Source organism: Euprymna scolopes, chromosome 46 (genome assembly GCF_053919585.1).
Source record: "Euprymna scolopes isolate OS-2025 chromosome 46, ASM5391958v1, whole genome shotgun sequence".
NCBI lineage: Eukaryota > Metazoa > Mollusca > Cephalopoda > Sepiida > Sepiolidae > Euprymna > Euprymna scolopes.
The window spans coordinates 137,493,828-137,520,153 of NC_136527.1; the positions used below are offsets into that span (position 1 = coordinate 137,493,828).

Here is a 26,326-nt window from a genome sequence, read left to right on the forward strand (position 1 = left end):
TCTTCTTGCGAAGGGGGTGGGTGCTCTCTACCGTGCTAGAAAGCTACTAACACCTGAAAGTATTCTGTACCTCTATAAGGCCACCATTCGCCCATGTATGGAGTATTGTTGTCATATTTGGGCTGGTGCATCTGCCACTAGTCTCTCGCTCCTAGACAAGGTTCAAAAGAGAGTCGCCAACCTGATAGGTCCTGAATTGTCATCTAAGCTTCAACCTCTGTCCCATCGACGAAATGTTGCATCCCTCTGCCTGTTCTACAAGTACTTTAACGGAGAATGCTCTGACGAACTGCAAGCACTTGTGCCCCCACGACGTAAATACCCCCGACAAACCCGACAAGCAGCAAAATCCCACCCCTTCACAGTAGAGATCCCTAGATGCAAGAGAGCCTTCTACTCCAGTAGTTTCTTCCTCAGAACAGCTACACTTTGGAATTCCCTGCCGGGTCCCTGCTTCCCCGACTGTACTGACATGCAGAAGTTCAAGTGCAACGTGAACCGACATCTTGCTGCCCAACTTCCTACACAGTACCCCTGATGTTTATGTCCCCGATAGTAGCCCCCTACAACAAAGTGGCAATGTGCCTTTTTTGGGGTGAAAATGTAATAAATAAATAACAAAAAAAACGATAACGAGGCCTGTGGCATGGGAGAATCTTGTAAAAAACTCTCAGAGTAAAGACGATAACGACTATTGCGACTTCGATGGGGTCAGAGGTCACAGTCACACACTGAATAAAATTTAAATGAGAAATTTGATCACTTGAAATTGTCAGATATAATGATAAAATCATTTAAAAGCGAAGTGGGGCATTTTTTTTTTTTAAACCTTATGAAAAAAAGATCGACTATAATGTAAAAAAGAAACAGGATCGACTAAAAGTAAGAAAAATAAATTGAAAAGGAAGAAGATCGAGTAAAAGGGGGAGAAAGAGAAAAGAAAAGGGGGAACGGCGGTGAAGAAACTTGAAGTACTTTTCGCCGACTGTCTTCAGAAGTAAATGTCGGAATGAAGTAATGTTGGCATGAAGTAATTTCTATGAGGGGGAAGAAAAAACACTGCGTAGAAATTAACCTGGTGGCGCCTGTTTGTAAACGTTCAACGAACTTATGTGGTCCATCTGTTTGCAAAGAACAGGTCTGCAACAGTTTATTGTAAGGGCCTCCAAGAATCCAAGATGTTGAACAGACCTAGCCCTGTGCAAAATAGAGAATCGCACATTTATTTGAACTGGATAAAATCATTATATTCACTTTTTTTGTCCGATATATTTCGCTTATAAACAGCTTCATCAGGGTAGGAAGTCTGGTACGTAAATTTTTTTTTCTACATTTTTGTGTTCAGGAGGAGGTAATGCCTCGGAGTAGAAGAGAAGAGAAATGTACGTCTTATTATATTTTTTTTCTCCCCCATCCCTTATTTAGTCCCACTTTCTTTAATTTATACGGCATCATCACGTTGAGCCACACGTGGGGTTATTTATTGTCTTTTGATCACGGTGCCCCCATCCTGTTGTTGATGTTCATTTTGAAAAGTGTTGGCCAAAAGACGTCTTATTATAGCCCCCCCCCCTCCCATCACTTATTTACCCTTATCCATGAGTGGCTTCCGGGCCTTGGTAAATGGTGACCACTGTGTAAAAAAAAACAAAAACTTTTGCTTAATTTGTGCTTTTTTTTATCATATAACTTGGGGTCTATTATTCTTTCTTGCACCAGAGGTCTACTCTAACACTGCATGAAACTATTTCACTGCCTATTCTGAAGTAGGGTCTCAAACATTGCCGATTTAGGGGAGGTGTGGTTGGAGATTGGGCAACCCTTGTTTCACAATTACAGTGAAATAATAAATGCTCCAACAATGCAACAATTCTGGAGTTGTAGAATGATTTTTTTTTATTTACAAAGGAGTCACCAAGGCTAGAGGCCACTCGAGGATAAAGGTTAATAAGCGAACAGTGGTCAATGGGACAATGTCGTAACAATTGTTAGTGGAAATTTGGTAAATTTGTTCACTTAAGGAGAACGACTCATCAACAACTTGTTTACATTGGACTTGAAGACGACCAAATTGTAATCAGCCGGAAAGCAGGCAAACGGAAGACAATTCCACAGGCGTGTAGTTCTAAGAAAGAAACTTTGTTCATGGAATCTACGTTTAGGTTTAGGCACAGATAAAGAGTGGGAGGAATTATTGATAGTGTTTTTTTGCTAGACGAGTGTTTCTTGTGACGAGCACTTGCCATGAAAATAATGATAGTAACATATGGTCGAGTGGTCCTAGACGTTGTATCAAAGTTTACAGTTACCCAAAGGTGCTGAGTTCAATCCTGAACGAAGGCAGTGAAAAGTAACATTCAAAACAGAGAATCATCAACTATGTCCCAGAGCCTAGCTGGAGTCAAAACACGGTACCCCCCCGTAATAATAATAAAGGGTTGGGTTCGAGACTCCTAACAAACGGTTCCCCAGTTCGATACAAAATACCTGATGAAGGCCGGAGGGCAAACGCTGTGACGATAACAACCAAGATGAGGAAGTCAGTCCGAAAATCTCAATCAATGAAAACACCTCATCTCAAAAATACAGACAATTACTAATGATAGTGATAATTCATTGTTTTTTGACCACGTTTTTTTAACCATGTTGCCCCACCCTATTGTCGATATTCGTTTTGAAAAGTGTCGGCAGAAAGACGTTTTATTATAGCTTTCCCCTCCCCCCCATCACATATTTACCCCCCCCCTTTTGTTTAATCTGTGCTTTTTTTTTAATCATATACCTCGGGGTCTATTATTCATTCTTGCGCCAGAGGTCTACTCGAACACTGCTTAAAACTATATTGTCCGAATTTAGCTTAGTAACAGCCAAGTTAGATAGATAGTGTTCTCAGCTAGACGAGGGAGGAATTATTGATAGTGTTTTTAGCGAGACTAGATGAAAGTTTGGCAAAAGGGGGACCATAGATTGGAGCTCAGACGAGCACTTGCCATGAAAATAACGATAAAGCAGAGACAAACTCGCAACATCTCTTCTGTTAGAAAGAGGTTGCATGGAAGAGAAAAGGACATCTCCTATGAAGCTACAAAGTCTATTTTGAACTCTATCAAGGCAGGATAAGTCCTTTCTACCAGCTCAGGGGACGTTAAATCCTGGTGAAAATTAACCAACAGTGCAGTTTTAGGTCTTAACATATGTAAATTTGATTTCTGCACCATGAAAAAAAAGAAATGACTAAGTCCATCATTGCCCCCCCCCCCACACACACACACATTTAGCCTCAAAAGTCCCCAAGGTCTTAACATATTTAAATTTAAGTTCAGCACCATGCAAAACTGCTAAATAGACATACACAGAAAATTTTGGACAAATATAGTAAACTAGTCACCAAAAATGTTTTTATTAGGCCTAAAAGAGCCCCTGGGGCACACCCAAGAGTTATCGTGAAGTATAGACACAAAATTATATAGAAATCAGTTACAATTTTTCAGAAAGTTTTATAAAAATCCAAGGCTCTCATTTTTTTTTTTTAATGAGCACAGAGAGGAATTATTGATAGTGTTTTTAGTGAGACTAGATGAAAGTTTGGCAAAAGGGGGGACCATAGATTGGAGCTCAGACGAGCACTTGCCATGAAAATAACAATAAAGCAGAGACAAACTCGCAACATCTCTTCTGTTAGAAAGAGGTTGCAGGGAAGAGAAAAGGACATCTCCTACGAGGCTACGAAGTCTATTTTGAACTCTATCAAGGCAGGACAAGTCCTTTCTAGCAGCTCCTGCCCGGATGTGGCAACAGAATTTCATCCTACGAGGCTGCAAAGTCTATTTTGAACTCTGTCAAAGCAGGACAAGATCTGTCTAGCAGCTCCTGCCCAGATGTGGCAACAGTATTGCATCCTTGGATGTACCTGGCTCTTATATAGACAGAGAATTGCATCGGCAGTGAGATATCTACTAGAGCGATAGAAGGATCCAACCATTTTTGCAGTGTTTCTGTAAATTTCATGGCTGGGTTCAAATCTCATAACCGGCATGAAACTGTTACCCTACACTGATGAGTGCGTAAGCATGAAACAAGTGCCTGTAGGTATAAATGAGTAATCCATAATATAAATCTCACCTGTCTGTTCAAATGTATGCATGTATGTATGTATGTATTGTTGTCACATTTGGGCTGGTGCATCTGCTGCTAGTCTCTCGCTCCTAGACAAAGTTAAAAAAAACCTGAACTCTCTATCTATCTATCAATCTATCTAGCCACCATTCGCCCATGTATGGAGTATTGTTGTCATATTTGGTGTGCATTTGCTACTAGTCTCTCACTCCTGGACAGGGTTCAAAAGACCTGAACTATCTACCTATCTATCAATCTATCTAGCCACCATTCACCCATGTATGGAGTATTGTTGTCATATTTGGTGTGCATCTGCTACTAGTCTCTCACTCCTGGACAGGGTTCAAAAGACCTGAACTATCTATCTATCTATCAATCTATCTAGTCACCATTCGCCTAGACAAGGTTCAAAAGAGAGTCGCAAATCTGATAGGCCCTGAACTGGCATCTAAGCTTCAGCCTCTGTCCCATCGACGAAAACGTTGCATCCCTCTGCCTGTTCTACAAGTATTTTAATAGTGAATGCTCTGACAAACTGCAGACACTTTTGCCCCCACGATGTAGACACCCTCGACAAACCCGACAGGCAGCTAAATCCACCCCCACACAGTAGAGATCCCTAGATGTAAAAGAGTAGAGTTATTGCATATGGAAATGTACAGACACACACACGTTCACTTATATATATATATATATATATATATATGATGATTGCAACGTCTTGTCAGACGAGTGCCACTCCCTCAGACATTTAAAATCCATGATCCCAAATGCCTGAGGGAGTATCTATACAAAGATGATGTTACAGAGTCTTAGCTTTGTACGACAGCTAAGTCTCTCTCTCGGTTCAAAATGTTGAGATCCAGCAACAAGCAAGAGCAAGATAGCCAGCAACAAATTAAACTGCAGACCAGCTTAATGCGAGTACTGGTCTCCCGCTTTATGTTTTTTTAAATCAGAGATTTGCTTCTCCTAGAAAGGTTGCCTTCACCACGGCTTACGGGAGCCCTCTCCACCCCAATACACATATACACACACACAAATATACACGGTGCTAGTTGGCCGTTGACCCAGAAAAAGAGTTCATTCGCCCTTTGGAAGGTCTTGTTTTTAATCCTTCAGGGAGACTAGCCGCCCTCCTTACCAAACAAGTCTGGTGGGGGAACCAGTTTAGTCACCGGTGACCCGACCATGAGGCAGGTAGTACTGGGTTACATGGTACCAGTAGCATATGACATGACCTGATATATATACATACATATATATATATATATATATATACAGGGTGTTCCAAAAGTCTTGGGCAAATTTCAAGTTCTTGTGCTTGCTTAACTATAAATGGTAATAAGATTAAAGTGGTGCCATTTTAAAGCTAAATGCGTTAAGTTTTTTTGTAAGACTATTGATTTTTTTCATTCTTTACAGATTCAGTAATGGCGTTCACTCAATCAGAAAAGGCGTTTTGTGTGTTTAAATTTGCAAAAACTGAATCTTGTGCAACGTGCATTTCGCAAAAAAAGATCTCACATCCTGCAATTTTTTTTTTTGGGGGGGGGGTTGTAAAAGAACTGATCTATGTGCATTTTTTTTTGGGGGGGGGTTGTAAAAGAACTGATCTATGTGAGACATGGATGAGCTGAAGGCCCGAATAACAGAAGCTGTTGCAGCCATTGACAACGCAATTCTGTGATGCGTTTGGTAAGAATTGGACTATCAGCTTGCTGTGTGTCGTTGGAGCAATAGTTCTTTCATTGAACATCTGTGAACATTCCATGAAGAACTTGAGATTCCAAGTTTTCTGAATATACCAGATACGTTTTTATATCCTAAATAATTCTCAAGATATAATGTTAAAATGTGCCCAAGACTTTTGAAACACCCTGTATATATATTATATATGTTTATTGTTATATAAACATGTTTACATCCCGCTGCTGCAAACAGCCACTTGTTTCAATCAAACAACAGATATCATCAGGCAGCGACTTGACTATTCAAATGTTCACGACTTGACTATTCAAATGTTCAATGAATATGAGATTATTCACTGAACATTTGAATAGTCAAGTCGCTGCCTGATGATATCTGTTGTTTGATTGAAACAAGTCGCTGTTTGTAGCAGCGGGATGTAAACATGTTTATATAACAATAAACAAGTATTATCAGCTCTTTTTATTGAGCACTATCTAACAACCTCGTTCAATTCACTAGTCCATTACTTTTGAATAAAAAAACTCTGCGTATATATATATATATATATATATATATATATATATATATATATATATATATATGTATACACATATACATATATATATATACACACATATATATATAAAACACTTCTTTGTACACAAATACTCAAAAAAGAAAAGATGAAAACAAAAAAAAAAAAAGCAAATAACAAAAAAAGTTTATTTTATTATTTTTTTTATTCAAATTATTTTTTTTCTTCAAATTCCAGTTAAATGAACGATTCTCTTTCAGTAGTGTTTCGTTTCATGCGCCCGAAGTTTCATATTTCGCAAAGATAGAGTCGCCAACCTGATTAACTATTTAGGTCCTGAACTGTCACCTAAGTCCCATCAGTGAAATGTTGCATCTCTCTGCCTGTTCTACAAGTACTTTAACGGTGAATGCTCTGATGAACTGCAGATACTTGTGCCCCCACGACGCAGACACCCTCGACAAACCTGACAGGCATCTAAATCCCACCCTTACACTGTAGAGATCCCTAGATGTAAAATATCTTTCTACTCCAGTAGTTTCTTCCCCAGAACCGCTAGACTCTGGAATTCCATTCCAGGTCCCTGCTTCCCTAACTGTACCGACATGCAGAAGTTCAAGTGTAACGTGAACTGACATCTTGCTGCCCAAATCCCAACATAGTGCCCCAGTACACCAAAGTTGCAATGTAAAAAAAAAAAAAATGTATGTATATTTCGCAAAAACTTTTAACAAAGGCGACGGATTTTCACGGATCTACTACCGGGGACATAAGTTGCAGGGAGATGAGCAGCAAGATGTTTGTTCACATTACACTTGAACTTCTGCATGTCAGTACAGTTGGGAAAGCAGAATCCCCGAAAGGAGTTCCAAAGTCTAGCAGTTCTTGGGAAGAAACTATTGGAGTAGAAGGCTTTCTTACATCTAGGGATCTCTACTGTGTATGGGTGGAATTTTGCTGCTTGTCGAGTTTGTCAGGGGTATTTATGTTGAGGAGGTACAAGTGCATGTAGTTCATCAGAGCATTCACCATGAAGGGGTGGGATTTAGCTGCTTGTCGCGCTTGTAGGGGGTATTTACGTCGAGGAGGCACAAGAATCACTAGACTCTGGAATTCCATTCCAGGTCACTGCTTCCCTAACTGTACCGACATGCAGAAGTTCAAGTGTAACGTGAACTGATATTTTGCTGCCCAAATCCCAACATAGTGCCCCAGTACACCAAAGTTGCAATGTAAAAAAAAAAAAAAAAAAATGTATATTTCGCAAAAACTTTTAACAAAGGCGACGGATTTTCACGGATGAGTATTTTAAAGCTCGACCCTTGGTCAAAAACATTAATTCCTTCACCCTCAACTGGGCACAGGGAGGGTCGATTTTTTTGCTGACATTTTTCATTCAACCCTCGCGTTCACGACATCGCTTAAAAGGCGTTATTTCAGCCACAACCACGGTAGGCACTTTTTTTTTTAATCCACTAGCACGTTATGGGTTCAGACCAGCTTCGCTCGCAACTTCCCTCTTTTTTTTTTTTTTTTTGCTCAATAAAAAACACCCAAAACGAGAATAATTGTCCGAACAATCAAAACAATACAAAGACCACTATTGTTTTTTCCTTGTTTTCAATTTTGTTGTTCCTTTGTTTACCTTTGACGTTTCTAACAACGTCATAGGTCAGAATCTGGGTTGTTTCTTTTCACATGCTCTTTTTTAGGAAACCTCACTGTCCCTCCCTCCTTCCCCGACCTGAATAATTGTGTACTGTTCCCACACCGACATCATACTGTGCACTTATGGTCTTTATAGACACACGACGGTCCTTATCCATGAAATTCTTTATTTGGCCAATCAACTCTGGTGTTCTGACTTTCTTTACTTCTCACACACCTTTTGTTTTCGTTCCGACATTTGTTCTCTATATATCATCATTTCACATTTCAGTTGTTATAACTTCAGACATTCTTCAGGTGTATTTTGTTCAATTCTTTCAGGAATTCTCGGTGCCAACGTCACTCAAGAATACAACAGGGAATTAGTTAGGATCCAGACCCAGTCATGGCTGACAGAATGAGAGCATGCTACGACTTTGTACCCTTCTCGAACTAGCCAACTCCTTTCTCGACCCGAACCTGCTGGACTACTTTGTTTAGTCATACATAGAGAACATCACCAACTTGACCTCCCACAACACTAAAACCAGCCTGATCGCCACCATCCACCAAATATTCACCGAATTCCCATCAGCGGTTGTGGAAAAGGCATGCTCCCAGTTCCAGACCCGTATCGAGACAGTGATTGAGGCTGAAGGTGGCTACATTTAGTACATGTCAGCTCTGCTACATAAGCAAACTGAATTGATTTTTTTTTCAAAGTTTTTAAAATAAAGCGGTAGTGTTGTTGGTTTTGTTTAATACAGATATAATTGGATTATTCATTATTTCACATTTCGGTTGCTATAACCTCAGACCTTCTTCAGGTGTACTTTGTTGGATTCTGTTGGGAATTCTCACAGTAATGTGGAATTTGGTAGTGAAGCAAGGGGTGTATTTGTTTGTAAAACCTGCGTCTTTTTTCCAAAAAAAATTCCGGTGTCGATAGTGGGGGAAAAAATGAAACACAGTAATGCAAGGGTTGTCTAATCACTTAACTGTGTCAATGTATTTATTTATTTTTATTTTTTTTTTACAAGGGAGTTATCACTTATCAAGGCCCGGAAGCCACTCGAGGATAAGGGTAATTGCGTGTACAGTAATCAATGGGATAATATCGTAGTAATCGTTAGTAATGGAGATTTGATAAAGTGTCTTACTTAAGGGGGCGGTTCATCAGGAATTTGTTTATGTTGGACTTGAAGACATCAAAGTTGTAGTCAGGTGGAACAGAGTTCCACAGGCGTGCACTTCTAAGAAAGAGGCTTTGTTCATGGAATCTACGTTTTGGTTTTGGCACAGATAAAGACTGGAGGGAATTTTTGACAGTGGTTTCAGCTAGACGGATGTTTATCGTGAAAGATTAGAGAAGGGGGGACCAGAGATTGGAACTCAGACAAGCACTTGCCATGGAAGTAACGATAAAACAAAGACAGGCTCGCAACGTCTCTCCTGTGGGAGAGAGGTTGCAGGGAAGAGAAAAGGGCATCCCCCACTAAGCCACGAAGCCTATTTTGTACTCTGTCAAGGCAGGATAGGCTGTTTTTAAGAGCTCTTGCCCAGATGTGGCAGCAGTACTCCATCCTGGGGCGTACTTGGCTTTTATATTTGTCTAACCCTAACCCCCACCAAACAACGAAGTTTATTTTGTACTCTGTCAAGGCAGGATAGACTGTTTTTAGCAGCTCCTGCCCAGATGTGGCAGCAGTACTCCATCCTTGGACGTACTTGGCTCTTATACAGATAGAGAATTGTATCAGTAGTGAGAAATCTTCTGGATCTGTAGAAGGATCCCACCATTTTCCAGTGACCTTTGAAAATCCTGCTGAGACATCTTCCAGAAAATGACAATTTTTTAAAAAATTATAGCGCCGATAGTGAAGAAGAAAAGAAACGCAGTAATGTTGAAATTTATCGTGAAGCAAGGGTTACCTAATCATTAACCAAGACAATGTATTTATGTATTAATTTAGAAATCCTAATGATCTATCTTCTAAAAATGATTTAAATTTTCTTAAAATTATAATAGCCTTGGTGGGAAGAGAAATTATTTCATATATGTTCCTATTTACAATGCCTCCCCACGGGACAGAGTTAGACGCCAGGGTCGTTTTTTAACATGGAGAAAAGGAACAAAAATAAAAATTGTCTCAACCGTGAAGGATTTCTCCTCCACTGACAGAGAACAAGAAATTGAAGTGCAGCATCTGAAGAACAGATGGTATTTATTTGCTCCCCCACTGAGAAAATTAGGCACAAGGCCGTTTTTTAATGTGGAGATGGAGGGAAGGGGGAGGGAAAGGTGGTACCAGCTCCCGAGAGGTGGGAAATGGGAGCTGGATTAGAAACTGTTGGTATGAAGGGTTGCCCCTTCAGTGACCAAGTTCAGATATGTGGGGTTAGCCCCACATATGGTCTTTGCTAGTCATAGCTGGTCTTTGCTAGTCATAGCTTTGCAGCATCTGAAGAACAGATGGTATTTATTTGCTCCCCCACCGAGCAAATTAGGCACAAGGCCAATTTTTAATGTGAGGAGTGAAGGGAGGGGGAAGGGAAAAAGGGGACCAGCTCCCAAGAGGTGGGAAATGGGAGCTGGTTAAAGGTCAGGCATGTGGGGTTGCCCTCACATCTGGTCTTTGCTAGTCATAGCTAGTCATAGCTAGTCATAGCTTTGCAGCATCTGAAGAACAGATACTAAACTTTGATCTTGTACCGAAGGCCAAATCGTTATTTCATATATGTTGTACAATATCTGTTGAGAAATTAAATTGTTTCATATATGTATTAAAATTACCCGTCCAAGGGTAGGTAAACTTATTTTAAATGTGTTGTACATTACCCGTCCTTGCGAAGGTAAAAATATTTCATATATCCGTGCTGTGAATTACCTATCCTAGGGAAGGTACAATTATTTCATTTATGTCTAATACCCGTCCTAGGTTAAGTAAAATATTCTTTTGCTCGAAATAGCAAATGATACATAGACATTAAAAATTCCTCTATCCTAAGAATAACAAATATATTAATTTATTTATTTCGGACTATTATTCTCATCTTTATTAGTTGTTGTTTCACGACGTTTCGGCCAACTATTCCTCTGGCCTTCGTCAGGTGGTAACCGCGACGGATAGGAACTCCGAATCTCCTAAATGCATCCTCAGCATCTGTAGTTGTTGTCGTCTTACCATGTTTTTTGACCAAGTAAGCCTCTGGCCGGCTTTGGGTAGGATTGAAACCGCTATCTTCAGACAATTCTCATCTGGAACCGTGGTGATTCAACGTCTCTATCAAGTGTGCCATGGGCCCCGAAGGGCGATGAAGGTTGGATTTTTGAACTTATAAATCCACGTTTATTTATTATCTGATCTTCCAGGGTCGGGAGCGTACCGAATGGTATATATATTATTTTTAATTGGAATCCATTATTAAAATATTATTTATTAATTTATTTATTGCTAAATAAAGATGAAAATAATAGTCCACAATAAATAAATTAATATAAATAATACTCATTTGAGATATTCGTTTTCAGCATACCCTAAAACCTATGAAAGTAATCATGTTAAATGTTAAGGCTGGAACAAGGTAAAAAATTACCGTTTTATTTCTTTGTTTACATCGTTGAATTTTCAGTAAAACAACAGAATAGAAATGACAAAAAATACCATCAACTGGTGAATATATAGTTGTTGCTTATCAGGATTCCTGGTATCCTGGTACTGTGAAAGTTACATCAAGGATTCATGTAGAGTACAATTTATGGTTGCATCTCAGAAAATAGGGGTATATTTTGGGCCAGATAGAGAGGATTTAGAAGATTAAAAATTGGACTGGTCCCAAAATACGAAAGTTCTTGTCAACTATGGGAATTTCCATCTTTTACAGAAATCCAAAATCTATATGTAAAATTTTCTTCGATTTATTTCTGAAGTTAATTCAGATCTACTCAATTTTTTTTTTCTTTGAGGGGAGTAGTAAATAGCCACTGTTGGATTGTGTAGTGGACTTTCGGTCAGCGTTCAAGTTGTGGATAACTTGACAAAGACTAAAGTTACTTCTCATGAAAGAGGAGAACTATTTATGGCACAATGGGAGATTCCATTGTGCACACATGGGCCAGTCTATTCCTTGGATTGTGATTGGCTGAATCACCTGATTGGATATGCTTGTACATAAATACAAGCCCTCAGTCCAGCTCAATCTGGTGTCTGTCTTGTGCATAAGCTGGACCCTTGGTAAGTGTTGCTGCTATTATTATTATTATTATTATTGTTGTTGTGTGTTATTGACTAACACAGTTCTTTTGATTATTCTACAATTTCAATAATAATAAAAATACTCACTCTGTAGCAATGCCATACTATAAAAAATATAATAGTGTACCAAAAAGGCACCTGTTATATTGTGGGGCTCTAAAAAAAAGATACAAAAACAGTGTATGTTGTATATAATCGTCTAAATGTTGATATGGTTCATCCTGATGTATATACGTATCACTAAATGTCTATTGTTGGTGATTCTTCACTGTTTGAACCGTAGCTTGTGTTGTTGCTATTTATGATATATTTTTCATCATCATCATCGTCGTCATCCCTCACATCCCTCGGCTAACATCCACATCTGTGGTGACTTCAACGTCCATAACGTGGAATGGCTGACCCATTCAAATAAGACAGATGATGAGGGGAGGTTTTGTCATGATTTTGCCATTGCTTATGACCTCACTCAGATTGTTCGCGAACCCACCCGTGTGCCCGATACACCCGGTCAATATGCAAGCCTCCTAGACCTTTTTCTCTCAACTTCCCCTGAGCTATGTTCATGTTCCGTTCATTCTCCTCTAGGATCTTCCGACCACTCCGTCGTATCAGTTAAGATAAAAACGAAATGTAAGAAGCCCCCAGACGTACCCCTTCACCGTACTGTATACTGATACTCTATGGCTGACTGGGATAGCTTCCGTACATTCATATCTAATTTACCTCTGCACTCCATGTTTAAAAAGGAAGTGTCCTCTATAGTATCAGATCTGACCGAATGGTTAATTGTAGGTATAGACCAATTCATACCATCTAAAAAATTCCAACAAAAATCTAACAGCCAGCCATGGTTCTCCCCAGAATGTGCTGCTGCTATCGCACAGAGAAATCACTTTTTCTATAGATACCAACGTAATAGATGCACTGAGACTAAAGCTGCTTTCAGGACTGCCAGCAACCACTGTAAAAGAGTTTGAAAACTGTTTGAACCGTAGCTTGTGTTGTTGCTGTCTATTTATGATATATTTTTCATCATCATCATCGTCGTCATCATCATCATCATCATGCAGTCCGTCAGTCTTGGGGCCTTGAAACAGTTTGTGAAGGCTCTTGTTCGAACATGCTTTCCCTCACATATACACATCCACACACACACACACACACACACACACACGCACATGTACGCATGCACATACGCACAGACGCGGATTCCATGAACAAAGCTTCTTTCTTAGAACTGCACGCCTGTGGAACTCTGTTCCGTCTGCCTGCTTCCCTCTGGACTACAACTTGGATGCGTTCAAGTCCAATGTTTACAAATTCCTAACGAACCGCCCCCTTAAGTAAACACTTCATCAAATCTCCACACTAACGTAATGTACTTGCAATAACCCTTATCCCTGAGTGGCTTCCGGGCCTTGATAAGTGGTGATCATTGTGTAAAAAAAAAAAAAAAATCATCGTCATCGTCATCATCATCCTCAGCATCGTCGTCGTCGTCGTCATCATCATCATGCAATCCGTCAGTCTTGGGGCCTTGAAACAGTTTGTGAAGGCTCTTGTTCGAACATGCTTTCCCTCACATATAAACACCCACATATACGCACGCACGCACACACGCATATACACATCCTCATATACACACACACACATGTACGCACGCACATACGCACAGACACGTACATATATTCACGTTCACGTATATACACTCACATTCACGCACGCACGCACGCACACTAACGTGCACACATACGCACACATGCGAAACGTCACTTCCCTTGAAAGGAATTCCGGACATGCGCAGTCAGAACACTAACTGCGATATAAAAGTCCACGACGCTATTCAACTTCCTCTGTTCTTCCCTTTCGCCAGGTTTCGTCAACCAGGCAAGTTCGGCGTCCATAGCTCTTGGTTTGAAGACTTTTTCCACGTGGACGACTGCTATCATGAACGCACGGTTTTGCTGAGGCAAACCGCAAACATTCCCTTTCTATTTTTCTTTCGACTTCATTTCTTTCTTTTTCTACGCCTGAATGAACACGTGTTACACATAAATCATTTTTATTTTCAACAGAAAATAAATGACATGTTTATTTCATCCCGCAATTGCGTTATTGTTTCCTTCCATTCGTTTCATTATTTTCTTTTGTAGCGAGTTAGGGTATTTTATACGGGTTTATACATAGATTCGAAAATGTTGTCAAAAAAAAACAAAAAAAAACAAATATATAACAAATAAATGTTATCAAAGGCAAGATAAGTTACTTTTCTACCAAACTGGATATATTTTCGTGTTTTTATTCAATGTAACATGCTTATTCAGCTCGAAAAACATACAGTGTTTACCGATGTATTGGAAAATTCAAAATGGCGCCCGACACTCTCTTTAACACGGTAAGTTCAGGAAAAGATGTTATAAATAATAAACTAGACAAAATACTGTTAGAAATTCGCTCAATATGTGTTACCGTGACATAAGTTGACATATATTCGGTGTTTTTTTAATAGTATTTTGTCTAGTTTATTATTTATAACACCTTTTCCCAAACTTACCATGTTAAAGAGAGTGTCGGGCGCCATTTTGAATTTTCCAATACATCGGTAAACACTGCATGTTTTTCGAGCTGAATAAACATGTTCCATTGAATAAAAACACTAAAAACATATCCAGTTTGGTAGAAAAGTAACTTATCTTGCCTTTGATTAGTAATCCACTTTTTAGAAAGACAACCACGTGCGTATCTGTATTTTTTAAATAAACAAAATATTCGGGTTTGTATACATAGATTCGAAAAAGCTGTCAAAAAACAAATATATAACAAATGAATGTTATCAAAGGCAAGATAAGTTACTTTTCTACCTAACTGGATATATTTTTCGTATTTTTATTCGTGTTTTATTTTAGTAGGAAATTTTGACACTCATAACACGAAACTTCAACTAAAATGTAAAAAACTCGTAGTTTCTCTTTTAAAATGCTCTGCAACAGTATTGAGTACTCTTTTCGGGTTTTTACTAATGACCAGTTTTACTATATATATATTTTTGACACCCCTAACACGAAACTGCGAATAAAATATAAAAAAAAAACTAAAAAAACTCGTAATTTCTCTTTTAAACGTGGGTTGTTTATTTTCTTTATGGATTATACTTCCAAAATAAACTAGTTTTAGAAGCGATAGAGTCATTGAAGGCTTTTGAAGCATTTTTTGTGCAGGAAGTTGTCAAGATGCTTGAAAAAGGGATAATCAGTGGGCGAGAGGTCTGATGAATATGGCGGATGAGGCAGAATCTCGTCATCCAACTCGTTCAGTTTCTGCAGAGTCAGTTTGAGAAACATTCGGGCTAACATTGTCGTGGAGAATTGGTCCCTTTACATTGACCAACCTCGGGCACAGACAGTGGAGCTTTCCTTGTTTTCAATACTTATCGAATGGATTTATGTATTAAGCATATTACTTTTGTGTGAAATTTGCAAAAGATAGGCTCAGCTTATAAGACAGAAGTAATGACACCTTACCAATTCTCCAATACTATTGCTATACTATCCCTTTGATTACTGTACACACAATAACCCTTATCTCTGAGTGGCCATTGGGCCTTGATAAGAGGTGAACTCCATGTAAAAAAAAAAAAAAAAAAAAAATAGAGAAACTTACCTCACTCATTGTGCAAAATCTTGAGTTTGTCAAAGGAACGGATTAAAATATTGTCTGTAAAAAAATAAACAAATTAAAATTTAAAAAAAAGTCCACAAATCTTTACAATTTTAAGAAAATAATTAAATGGATAGTGATAATTGGTATGAACGGTTCTTTCTCCCTACATTGACCGAGGTCTTATATGTGGGGGTTGTATTTATTTGCTCCACCATCGAGCAAATTAGGCACAAAACCGATTTTTAATGTGAGGAGTGAATGGGGAAATGGGGAGCAACTCCCCGGGAAAGAGGGGAGCTGGATAGTGACCATTGGTATGAAGGCTTCTCCCTACATTGACCAAGGTCTTATGTGTGAGGATGTTTTGGTCTTTGCTTGCCGTATCTGCCGTAACAGATACTACACTTTGATCCCAGCCCGAAGGCCAAGAACAACAGTAAATAAAAGCAATAGTCAAATTACAATATTTAGCAATCCGGCAGAAAAGAAAACAAAAAAAAAGAAAGAGAAAAGAAATAAAAAAAAAATTACCAAACTTTAATGCTTGACAGCGACACCAGACGGCAAAGTGAAGAGTAACAACAAGATGTGCTACAAAATTTTGAAATTCTTCCCACAAGCTAGTTAGGTGTATCAGAATTTTAGGGGAATTTTTGACACACGAAACTGCGAAAAAAAAAAAAAAAAAAAAAAAACTCGACATTTCTCTTTTAAAAGTGGGTTGTTTATTTTCTTTATGGATTATACTTCCAAAATAAACTATTACGAACGAAATGGATTATACTTCCAAAATAAACTATTACGAACGAAATTGTATCGCTTTTTTCAAATATTTACATTAAATCATGTTCCGACGTCGTATGACGCATGCGTAGAAACAAACTTGTCAGGAGAGGACCGTTTTTGCTGACCCCCCCGCCTCCTGTAGAAAACTGAAGATTTTAAGGTGAAGAAATAAATGTTTCAATAATATATTAGGAGGCCAGTTTTAATGCTTATCCGATTTTCGGGGTTGTATTTATTTGTTCCCCCCACCGAGCGAATTAGGCACACGACCGATTTTTAATGTGAGGAGTGAAGGGGAAATTGGGACCAACTCCCCGGGAAAGAGGGGAGCTGGATAGTGACAATTGGTAGGAAGGGTTCTCCCTACATGGACCAAGGTCTTATATGTGAGGTTGCCCCCACATATGGTCTTTTCTTGCCGTATCTGCCGGAACAGATACTACACTTTGATCCCGGCCCGAAGGCCAAGAACAACAGTAAAAAAAAAGCAATAGTCAACTTACAATATTTGGCAATGCGGCAGAAAAGAAAAAAAAAAAAAAAGAAAGCGAAAACCAAAAAAACAAAAAAATAACAAACTTAAATGCTTGACAGCGACACCAGACGGCAAAGTGAAGAGTAACACATGTGCTACAAAATTTTGAAATCCTTCCCACAAGCTAGCTCTAGGTGTATCAGAATTTTTGTAGGAATTTTTGACACTCATAACACGAAACTGACACTACTATATATATATGTATAACTAATATATTACTAAACTGCGACTGAAATATTAAAAACTCGTAATTTCTCTTTTAAAATGCTCTGCAACAGTATTGAGTACTCTCTTCGGGTTTTTACTAATGACCAGTTTATATATATATATATATATATATATATATATATATATATATATATAAAGCGACTCGCTTGTAAAAGAAAAGCTGTATTTTCACCGTTGACAGAGACGAATGAACATAAGATCTCGAATCCGATATAGCGATATCGGAACTGTTATTCTGCTCTGGCCTATTGCTGAGAGATAGGCTAGGCGTATCAGAATTTTAGGGGAATTTTTGACACCCCTAACACCAAACTGCGAATAAAATATTAAAAAAAAAAAAAAAAAAACTCGTAATTTCTCTTTTAAAAGTGGGTTGTTTATTTTCTTTATGGATTATACTTCCAAAATAAACTATTACAAACGAAATTGTGTCGCTTTTTCAAATATTTAAACTAAATCATGTTCCGACGTCGATAATGCATCCGTAGAAGCGAACTTGTCAAGAGAGGACCGTTTTTGCTGACACCCCCCCCGCCTCCTGTAGAAAACTGATGATTTTTAATTGAAGAAATTAATGTTTCAATAATATATTAGGAGGCCAGTTTTAATGATTTTCCGATTTTCGGGGTCGCGAGGGATACTTGAACGAAAGATAGTGACAATTGGTATTAAGGGTTCTCCCTACATTTGTTACATGATAAGGGCTGTCCCCTGTTCATGTAAGTATAAAAAAAAGAGATTTAGTTTAAATGAAAATGAAATAGAATAGACGAAATTCTAACATCGTAATTTAGGTTTAGATATAGATTACGAGAGAGAATTAGCAATGGAATGTGAAAATAAACCATTGTTTAGCTTAGAGATACAATAGTGTCAACCAAAGAATGTGCGTTGTCAATTCTGTTATGGAAATTCAATTGAAAGAATGCAACTACAAGATAATTTAATAAACATGTTTTTAACATATTGGAAATATAGGTTACTGGGAATATAGATTAAAATTCCTTTTGTAAACAAAGGAAAAGTTTTGGACACGCATTTCCAGAACACGTGAAAGACACATGTTTTAACATGTGTATGACGTCATGGAAAATGGGAAGTTCTCGAGATAGTTAGAAACTTTAGAGAAACTGGGGAAGAGACAGAGAGAGAGAGAGAGAGTTTGAGGACGACAGACGATAGTCTGCAGATGGGATTAGAATGTCTTGAAGCGAGACCGTCACTTTTGAAACTTAGAATGTGAAGCTTTGAATTCTTGATGATGAAAACCACGACCGGTCGTGAGAAGAAATAAACCCATCATGTGTTTTTATAAACGTCGTCTTTGTGTTGTAATTCTACCAAAAGGTAAAGTGAAAATTGTTATATATGTCTTATCTATATCATGTGGTTTAAAATGTCTTTACATACACATCTTACATACACAATATGAACACTAAGACTGTCTCAACACTATCTCCTCACTCAAAGAGCTTCTATTACACTTCTAAGTATGAACAATTTTAGAAATATGAATCTCTTTACAACATCTCTCTCTCTCTCTCTCTCTCTCTCTAAGATACAACAACAAACTCTGAATAAGACTCTCTAAGTCTCAACAACATCCCTCTCTAATACTCACTCTTAATAAGACTCATAAATATAACAAACACAATTTGGTGCCCGTTGACCAATTTGCATCAACGATGCAATACCGAACCTGGGGTATATATAATTAATACAATTTGGAGCCGTAGCAAGGGTGAGTTTAAAAAAAAAAAAGAAAAAACTTCGGAACCACGGGGGACAAAAAAAAGAAACACAATGTTTTAAAAGGGTCCAAGATAATGTTTAAAAAAATGAATAAATAATACCACGAAAAAAAAAAACATAAACATCACACGATCACAGAAATGCGAACAAAAAGAAAAAAAAATTTGAACAAACACGCACACAGAAAACTAAAGTTTACAAGAAAATATTAAAAAAGAAAAAAAAGGCCGATATGCCGTAATGAATAATAAAAGAGATACGGTCAGTTCCAAAAAACAACGCACGACTATTTCATTCATAAATAAAATAAAAACACGGCCGCACACAAATACCAAATAGGACAGTGTGTCATTCATAAAAATGTGTGTTAATGTTTGAATTGTTTAGAGAAACTGTCAATCATAATAAATAACAATTTAGTGTCAAAAGTCGAAAGTACTTTTAAAATTCTCGAGTATTAAAAGGAAGAATGAATAAATAAATAAAATAAAATATACTATAGCAAAAAAGAAGAATGCAGAAATGAAAATCAAATTGTGAATAATTTTCGGCTTTTTAGTGTGTTTTAATTGTTTTGGTCTTTGAAAAAGGGACAATTTTTTGTTTAGTGTTAACGGACTTTGGAAATGTATAATGTAAACGGGTATTTAGTGAGTTGTTAGATGTGATAAGCCGTAAGAAAGATGTTTGTTTTTAGCATTTGGTTTTATAGGAAAAATTTGAAATTCTTCCCACAAGCTAGCTCTAGGTGTATCAGAATTTTTGTAGGAATTTTTGACACTCATAACACGAAACTGCGAATAAAATATAAAAAACTCATAATTTCTCTTTTAAAATGCTCTGCAACAGTATTTTCTTTATGGAATATACTTCCAAAAGAAACTATTACGAACGACATGGATTAATACTTCCTGTGTTCGTTACAACTCTACTTTCAACCGAGTCGTTGTTTGTTTCGTTCACCACACTCTTTTCTTCTACCTCTTCTTTTACACACGTCCGTTCGTTTTCAAACTCGTCTCTCTTCCTGCTTTTCTCTTCTCGTTATTTTCGGAATCAGGGTACGAGATTCTCCGAGATTCCCCGAGATTCCACAAGACTTTTTTCCACATGAACGCATGCGGGCGCCATCTTGATTCTTAGTAGCCACTTTCTCCACACTCCCCCCTGATCTCATGATCACAGAGACGACAGGGGGGTGGTGATCGCCGCCGTCGGGTGCTTCTACGAAGGGGGACAGTGCTGCTCTCGTCTTCGCCTGCGCTCTCATCCACCGCCTGATGGTCAGGGAAAGCTTCATCTCCGTGGAGGTTACTGATATCAAAGTCACTGCTTGATAGGGATGGTGCAAACCAAAGCGATGGCCCACTCGTCTCAGAGTCAGAATCACTCATCGTTCACTGGAGGTGGTACATGTGTCGCCGGCCGTAGATCCCTAACGTGACGGGGTATGCCATCAACCTGGACACACTGCTGACTCACCACATCGGTCACTGTGCCTCGCTTATACTTGTCAGTACATCGGTTTCCTGGCGGCTTCACCCAGACAGCATCCCCTTTAGCATATCGATTCCATTCTATCTCAGTGGCCACAGTTGTATCGGGGTGGATTCCTTTTCCTCGGACACGGTACTGATAGATTGCGTTTGCAGGCGCCGTTCCTGGAGAGACGCCATCCTTTGGCATGAGATTATACCAGTACACAGCTTCTGCGATGGTGCACTGCTTCCTGGCTGCAATTGTTTTGATGCTGCGATGGCTTCTCTCAGCTATACCATTGCCAGAAGGCACATAAGCACATCTAAGCTGCAGCCGCACACCCCATTCTTGTAAGAACTGCCTCATCTGATGGCTGCAAAAGGCTGGGTCGTTGTCCGTCAGCACTTCATCGGGCGCACCTCTTTCACAGAACACGGATGACAGCTGGCGAATAATGTTGCAAGAGTCCTGGCACCCGAGGAGTCTCCAGACTGCGAAACGTGTAGGCCCACAATCGATGAGGGTAAGGAAGTGGTTGCCACCGTAGTGTGTGATGTCCATGCCCACTCTCTGCCACTTACCACTCACTCCTAACTCCCCTTTCTTCCATCGTGCTGGAGCTGGGTCGATGGATTGGCAGGCCTCGCAACTTTCCACCACTCTTCGGATATCTTTTTTTCCTACTCCTGGATCAATCATCTTGACAAAGTACAGTGTCCGCTTGATGCCAGGATGTCCACATTGTCGATGAATGTCCATGATGCGTGCTGCATCCACATTACACACAACTGCTGCGCATGTGTTTTGCAGATTATCAGCATCTCTCCAAGCACCAGCCAGAAGCCATTGTTGAGGGACTCTTGTCAAAGCATCTGCTCTGTTGAGCGCAGACCTGATCAACATTACGTCCACGGTCAGGTCGTACTCTGTGATGGTGTCGACCAAGGTGGCAAGCCGTCTTCGAATTAACATCTCACTCGATGCTCGTGTCGTCAGCCGTGCTCTTCCACTTAATGCATCAGTTATCCACCGATGAGTGCATGCCGAGTCAGTCATGATATGTAGAACCTTGGCGTGCCATTGAAGCACTAAGTTAATGCCCTTCAATGTGGCATCAAGTTCGGCCAGGTTTATGTGTCTCGAATCATTCTCTGGCCGAAGCCAACAGGCATCTTCAATAATGGAATCATTAACTGCAAGGGCAACTCCAAGGGCTAGTGAACTAGCATCCACCCAGACCGTGAACTCATTCCCGCTGACGCACCACTTTCCCTGAACGGGGTCATCACTGGTCACTCTGGACACAGTCTCTGTCAACATGCTCCTTAGGGTGACATCGTGTACTGCATGATCCCATCCCGACGACACGGCTGTTGCACGTCTCTCTAATGCAAATGCCGTAAAAAGGGCGCGCTTAATGCAGGCAAAATCTGTTTTTTCCTCATCAGCCAACTGCTGGTATACTGCATATGCTCCCCCAGTGAGGCGCATTGGGACCACGCATTCTATATGCTTCACCCCACTGAGCTGACATATTAATTCTGCTTTTTCCACCCATTCCTGCACTGAGTGATCAGTGCTACTGCCATCAAACAGGGGAATTAGCTTGGGGTCAAATCCTGACGTCATGCCGAAATAGCTTGTGTTCGTTACAACTCTACTTTCAACCGAGTTATTGTTTGTTTCGTTCACCACACTCTTTTCTTCTACCTCTTCTTTTACACACGTCCGTTCGTTTTAGTGACTCAAACTCGTCTCACTTCCCGCTTTTCTCTTCTCGTTATTTTTGGAATCAGGGTACGAGATTCTCCGAGATTCCCCAATATTCCCTGAGACTTTTTTCCACATAAACGCATGCGGGCGCCATCTTGATTCTTAGTAGCCACTTTCTCCACACTTCCAAAATAAACTATTACGAGTGAAATTGTGTCGCTTTTTCAAATATTTAAACTAAATCATGTTCCGACGTCGTATGACGCATGCATAGAAGCGAAGTTGTCATGAGAGGACCGTTTTTGCTGACCCCCCCCCCCCCGCCTCCTGTAGAAAACTGATGATTTTAAGGTGAAGAAATTAATGTTTCAATAATATATTAGGAGGCCAGTTTTAATACTTATCCGATTTTCGGGGTCGCGAGGGATACTTGAACGAAAGATAGTGACAATTGGTATAAAGGGTTCTCCCTACATAGACCAAGATCTTATATGTGTTGGTTGTATTTATTTGCTTTCCCACCGAGCAAATTAGGCACAAGGAAGATTTTTAATGAGAGGAGTGAAGGGGAAATGGGGACCAACTCCCCGGGAAGTAGGGGAGCTGGATAGTGACAATTGGTATGAAGGGTTCTCCCTACATTGACCAAGGTCTTATATGTGGGGGTTGTATTTATTTGCTCCCCAACCGAGCAAATTAGGCACAGGGCCGATTTTTAATATGAGGAGTGAAGGGGAAATGGGGACCAACTCCCCGGGATGTTTGGGAGCTGGATAGTGACAATTGGTATGAAGGGTTCTCCCTACATTGACCAAGGTCTTATATGTGGGGTTGCCCCCACATATGGTCTTTGCTGTCCGTATCTGCCGGAACAGATACTACACTTTGATCCCGGCCCGAAGGCCAAGAACAACAGTAAATAAAAGCAATAGTCAAATTACAATATTTGGCAATCCGGCAAAAAAAAGAGGACAAAAAAAAAAAAAAAATTAACAAACTTAAATGCTTGACAGCGACACCAGACGGCAAAGTTAAATTCTTCCCACAAGCTAGCTCTAGGTGTATCAGAATTTTTGACACTCATAACAGGAAACTGCGACTAAAAACAACTGGTAATTTCTCTTTTAAAATGCTCTGCAACAGTATTGAGTACTCTCTTCGGGTTTTTACTAATGACCAGTTTTACTATATATATATATATATATATATATATATATATATATATATATATATATACACACACACATATATAAGGTGATTCCCTTGTAAAAGAAAATCTGTATTCTCACCGTTGAAAGAGCCGAATGAACAAAAGATCTCGAATCCGATATAGCGATATCGGAACTGTTATTCTGCTCTGGCCTATTGATGAGAGATAGGCTAGGTGTATCAGAATTTTAGGGGAGTTTTTGACAGCCCTAACACGAAACTGCGAATAAAATATAAAAAACTCGTAATTTCTCTTTTAAAAGTGGGTTGTTTATTTTATTTATAGATTATACTTCCAAAATAAACTATTACGAACGAAATGGATTATACTTCCAAAATAAACTATTACGAACGAAATTGTGTCGCTTGTTCAAATATTTACATTAAATCATGTTCCGACGTCGTATGACGCATGCGTAGAAACGAACGTTATGAGAGGACCGTTTTTACTGACACCCAACCCCCTGCAGAAAACATGATTTTAAGCCGAAGAAATTAATGTTTCAATAATATATTAGGAGGCCAGTTTTAATGCTTATCCGATTTTCGGGGTTGTATTTATTTGTTCCCCCCACCGAGCGAATTAGGCACACGACCGATTTTTAATGTGAGGAGTGAAGGGGAAATTGGGACCAACTCCCCGGGAAGTAGGGGAGCTGGATAGTGACAATTGGTAGGAAGGGTTCTCCCTACATGGACCAAGGTCTTATATGTGAGGTTGCCCCCACATATGGTCTTTTCTTGCCGTATCTGCCGGAACAGATGGTATTTATTTGCTCCCCCACCGAGCAAATTAGGCACAAGGCCAATTTTTAATGTGAGGAGTTAAGGGAGGGGGAAGGGAAAAAGGGGACCAGCTCCCGAGGGGTGGGAAATGGGAGCTGGTTAAAGGTCAGGCATGTGGGGTTGCCCCCACGTCTGGTCTTTGCTAGTCATAGCTAGTCATAGCTTGCAGTATCTGCCGGAACAGATACTACACTTTGATCCCGGCCCGAAGGCCAAGAACAACAGTAAAAAAAAAAAGCAATAGTCAACTTACAATATTTGGCAATGCGGCAGAAAAAAAAAAAAAAAAAAAAAGGAAAGAGAAAACCAAAAAAACAAAAAAATAACAAACTTAAATGCTTGACAGCGACACCAGACGGCAAAGTGAAGAGCAACAAGCAGATTGGAAGTATAATCCATAATAAACAACCCACTTTTAAAAGAGAAATTACGAGTTTTTTAAAAAATATTTTATTCGCAGTTTCGTGTTAGGGGTTTCAAAAATTCCCCTAAAATTCTGACACACCTAGCCTATCTCTCAGTATTATCGGATTCGAGATCTTAGGTTCATTCGTCTCTGTCAAGAGTGAAAATACAGCTTTTCTTTTACAAGGGAGTCACCTTCTATATATTTATAGTAAGTCATAAGTTATACATATATAGTAGTGTCAGTTTCGTGTTATGACTGTCAAAAATTCCTAAAAAATTTTTGATACACCTCTATGTAAGCTAGCTCTAGGTGTATCAGAATTTTTGTAGGAATATTTCACACTCATAACACGAAACTGCGACTAAAATATTAAAAAAAACTCGTAATTTCTCTTTTAAAATGCTCTGCAACAGTATTGAGTACTCTCTTCGGGTTTTTACTAATGACCAGTTTTACTATATATATATATATATATACATATATATATATATATATATACATATATACATATATATATATATATATATATATATATATCACTGGCGGCTCGTGCCTAAGATTAGTGGGGGTGCTGTTATAAAGAAAACACCTATTCTTTTAATATTGTGTAAAAATAAAACAAACATAAAAAATATACATAATTTATACGTATGAACACGTATAAAAATACAATAACTTAAAGGAATCCTAAATAGATGTAAATATTTTAAATATTTTACTTATTACATTCATTTGAAAGTAAACTTCATTCTTCTTGTTTTAATTTGTGAGAAAAAAATTGATAATTTTCTCCTTAACTTCTGAATGACTGCTGAAGAACTTTTTTATCAATTGAAAGCACTGCAAGTTCATTTAGTCTTTCGCAACCCATGGTGTTCCTTTGATAAGTTTTTATTCTTTTCAGAGTTGAAAAACAACGTTCTATCTCTTATGTAGTCATGGGAATTGTCAAGATAATTTTTATGAGTTTTGTGATTTCACTAAGAACATCGTTTAAATTGTTTTCCAAAATAAATTTCAGGAGATCAATTAATTTGCAATATTCATGGATATCTGACCTATTATAAAATATTTCTAGCTCAGTTTCAAACTTTTCTTTGTCAATCATGGGATATGCTTCAGTTGTCAAAGATATCTCTTTTGTAGGTAGTTTTTTTCTTAAAACTAGCAAAGCTTATCTTGTAACACGATTTAGCAAGTATTAAATGTTTAGTTGAAGAATATCTGTCCGTTATATCAACAGATATATAGTCACACAGTTCTTTAGCTTCGCCCTTGAGTGTTTGTGAAGGATTTTCACAGTATTTGGTGTTTCTTATCTCTAAAATAGCAGTTTTGAAATTTGTTATGTATTCATTGACTTTATATATCCTAATTTCCCGAGAAATAATTTCAACATGAGACATAATTTTATGAAATAGCTCAAACCAAAATATGAAATTTTCATCGTTCAAATATTTCAGAATTCCTGTCGCTTCTGCAACGGTCTCATCTACATATGATGTTGACTGAATTTCAGT

General features: G+C 38.7%; 1 protein-coding gene across 2 annotated transcripts in view; it reads right to left on the reverse strand.

Moving 5' to 3' along the window:
* LOC145271411 (uncharacterized) overlaps positions 1 to 26,326 on the reverse strand; it is a 681,202-nt gene that overhangs the window by 520,317 nt on the left and 134,559 nt on the right. For both annotated transcript variants that reach the window (XM_080126945.1, XM_080126944.1), the window contains exon 2: positions 15,910 to 15,963. In XM_080126945.1, coding sequence (XP_079983071.1) covers positions 15,910 to 15,918 — 9 coding nt within the window. In that variant the 5' untranslated portion in view covers positions 15,919 to 15,963. The remainder of the gene's footprint in view (positions 1 to 15,909; positions 15,964 to 26,326) is intronic.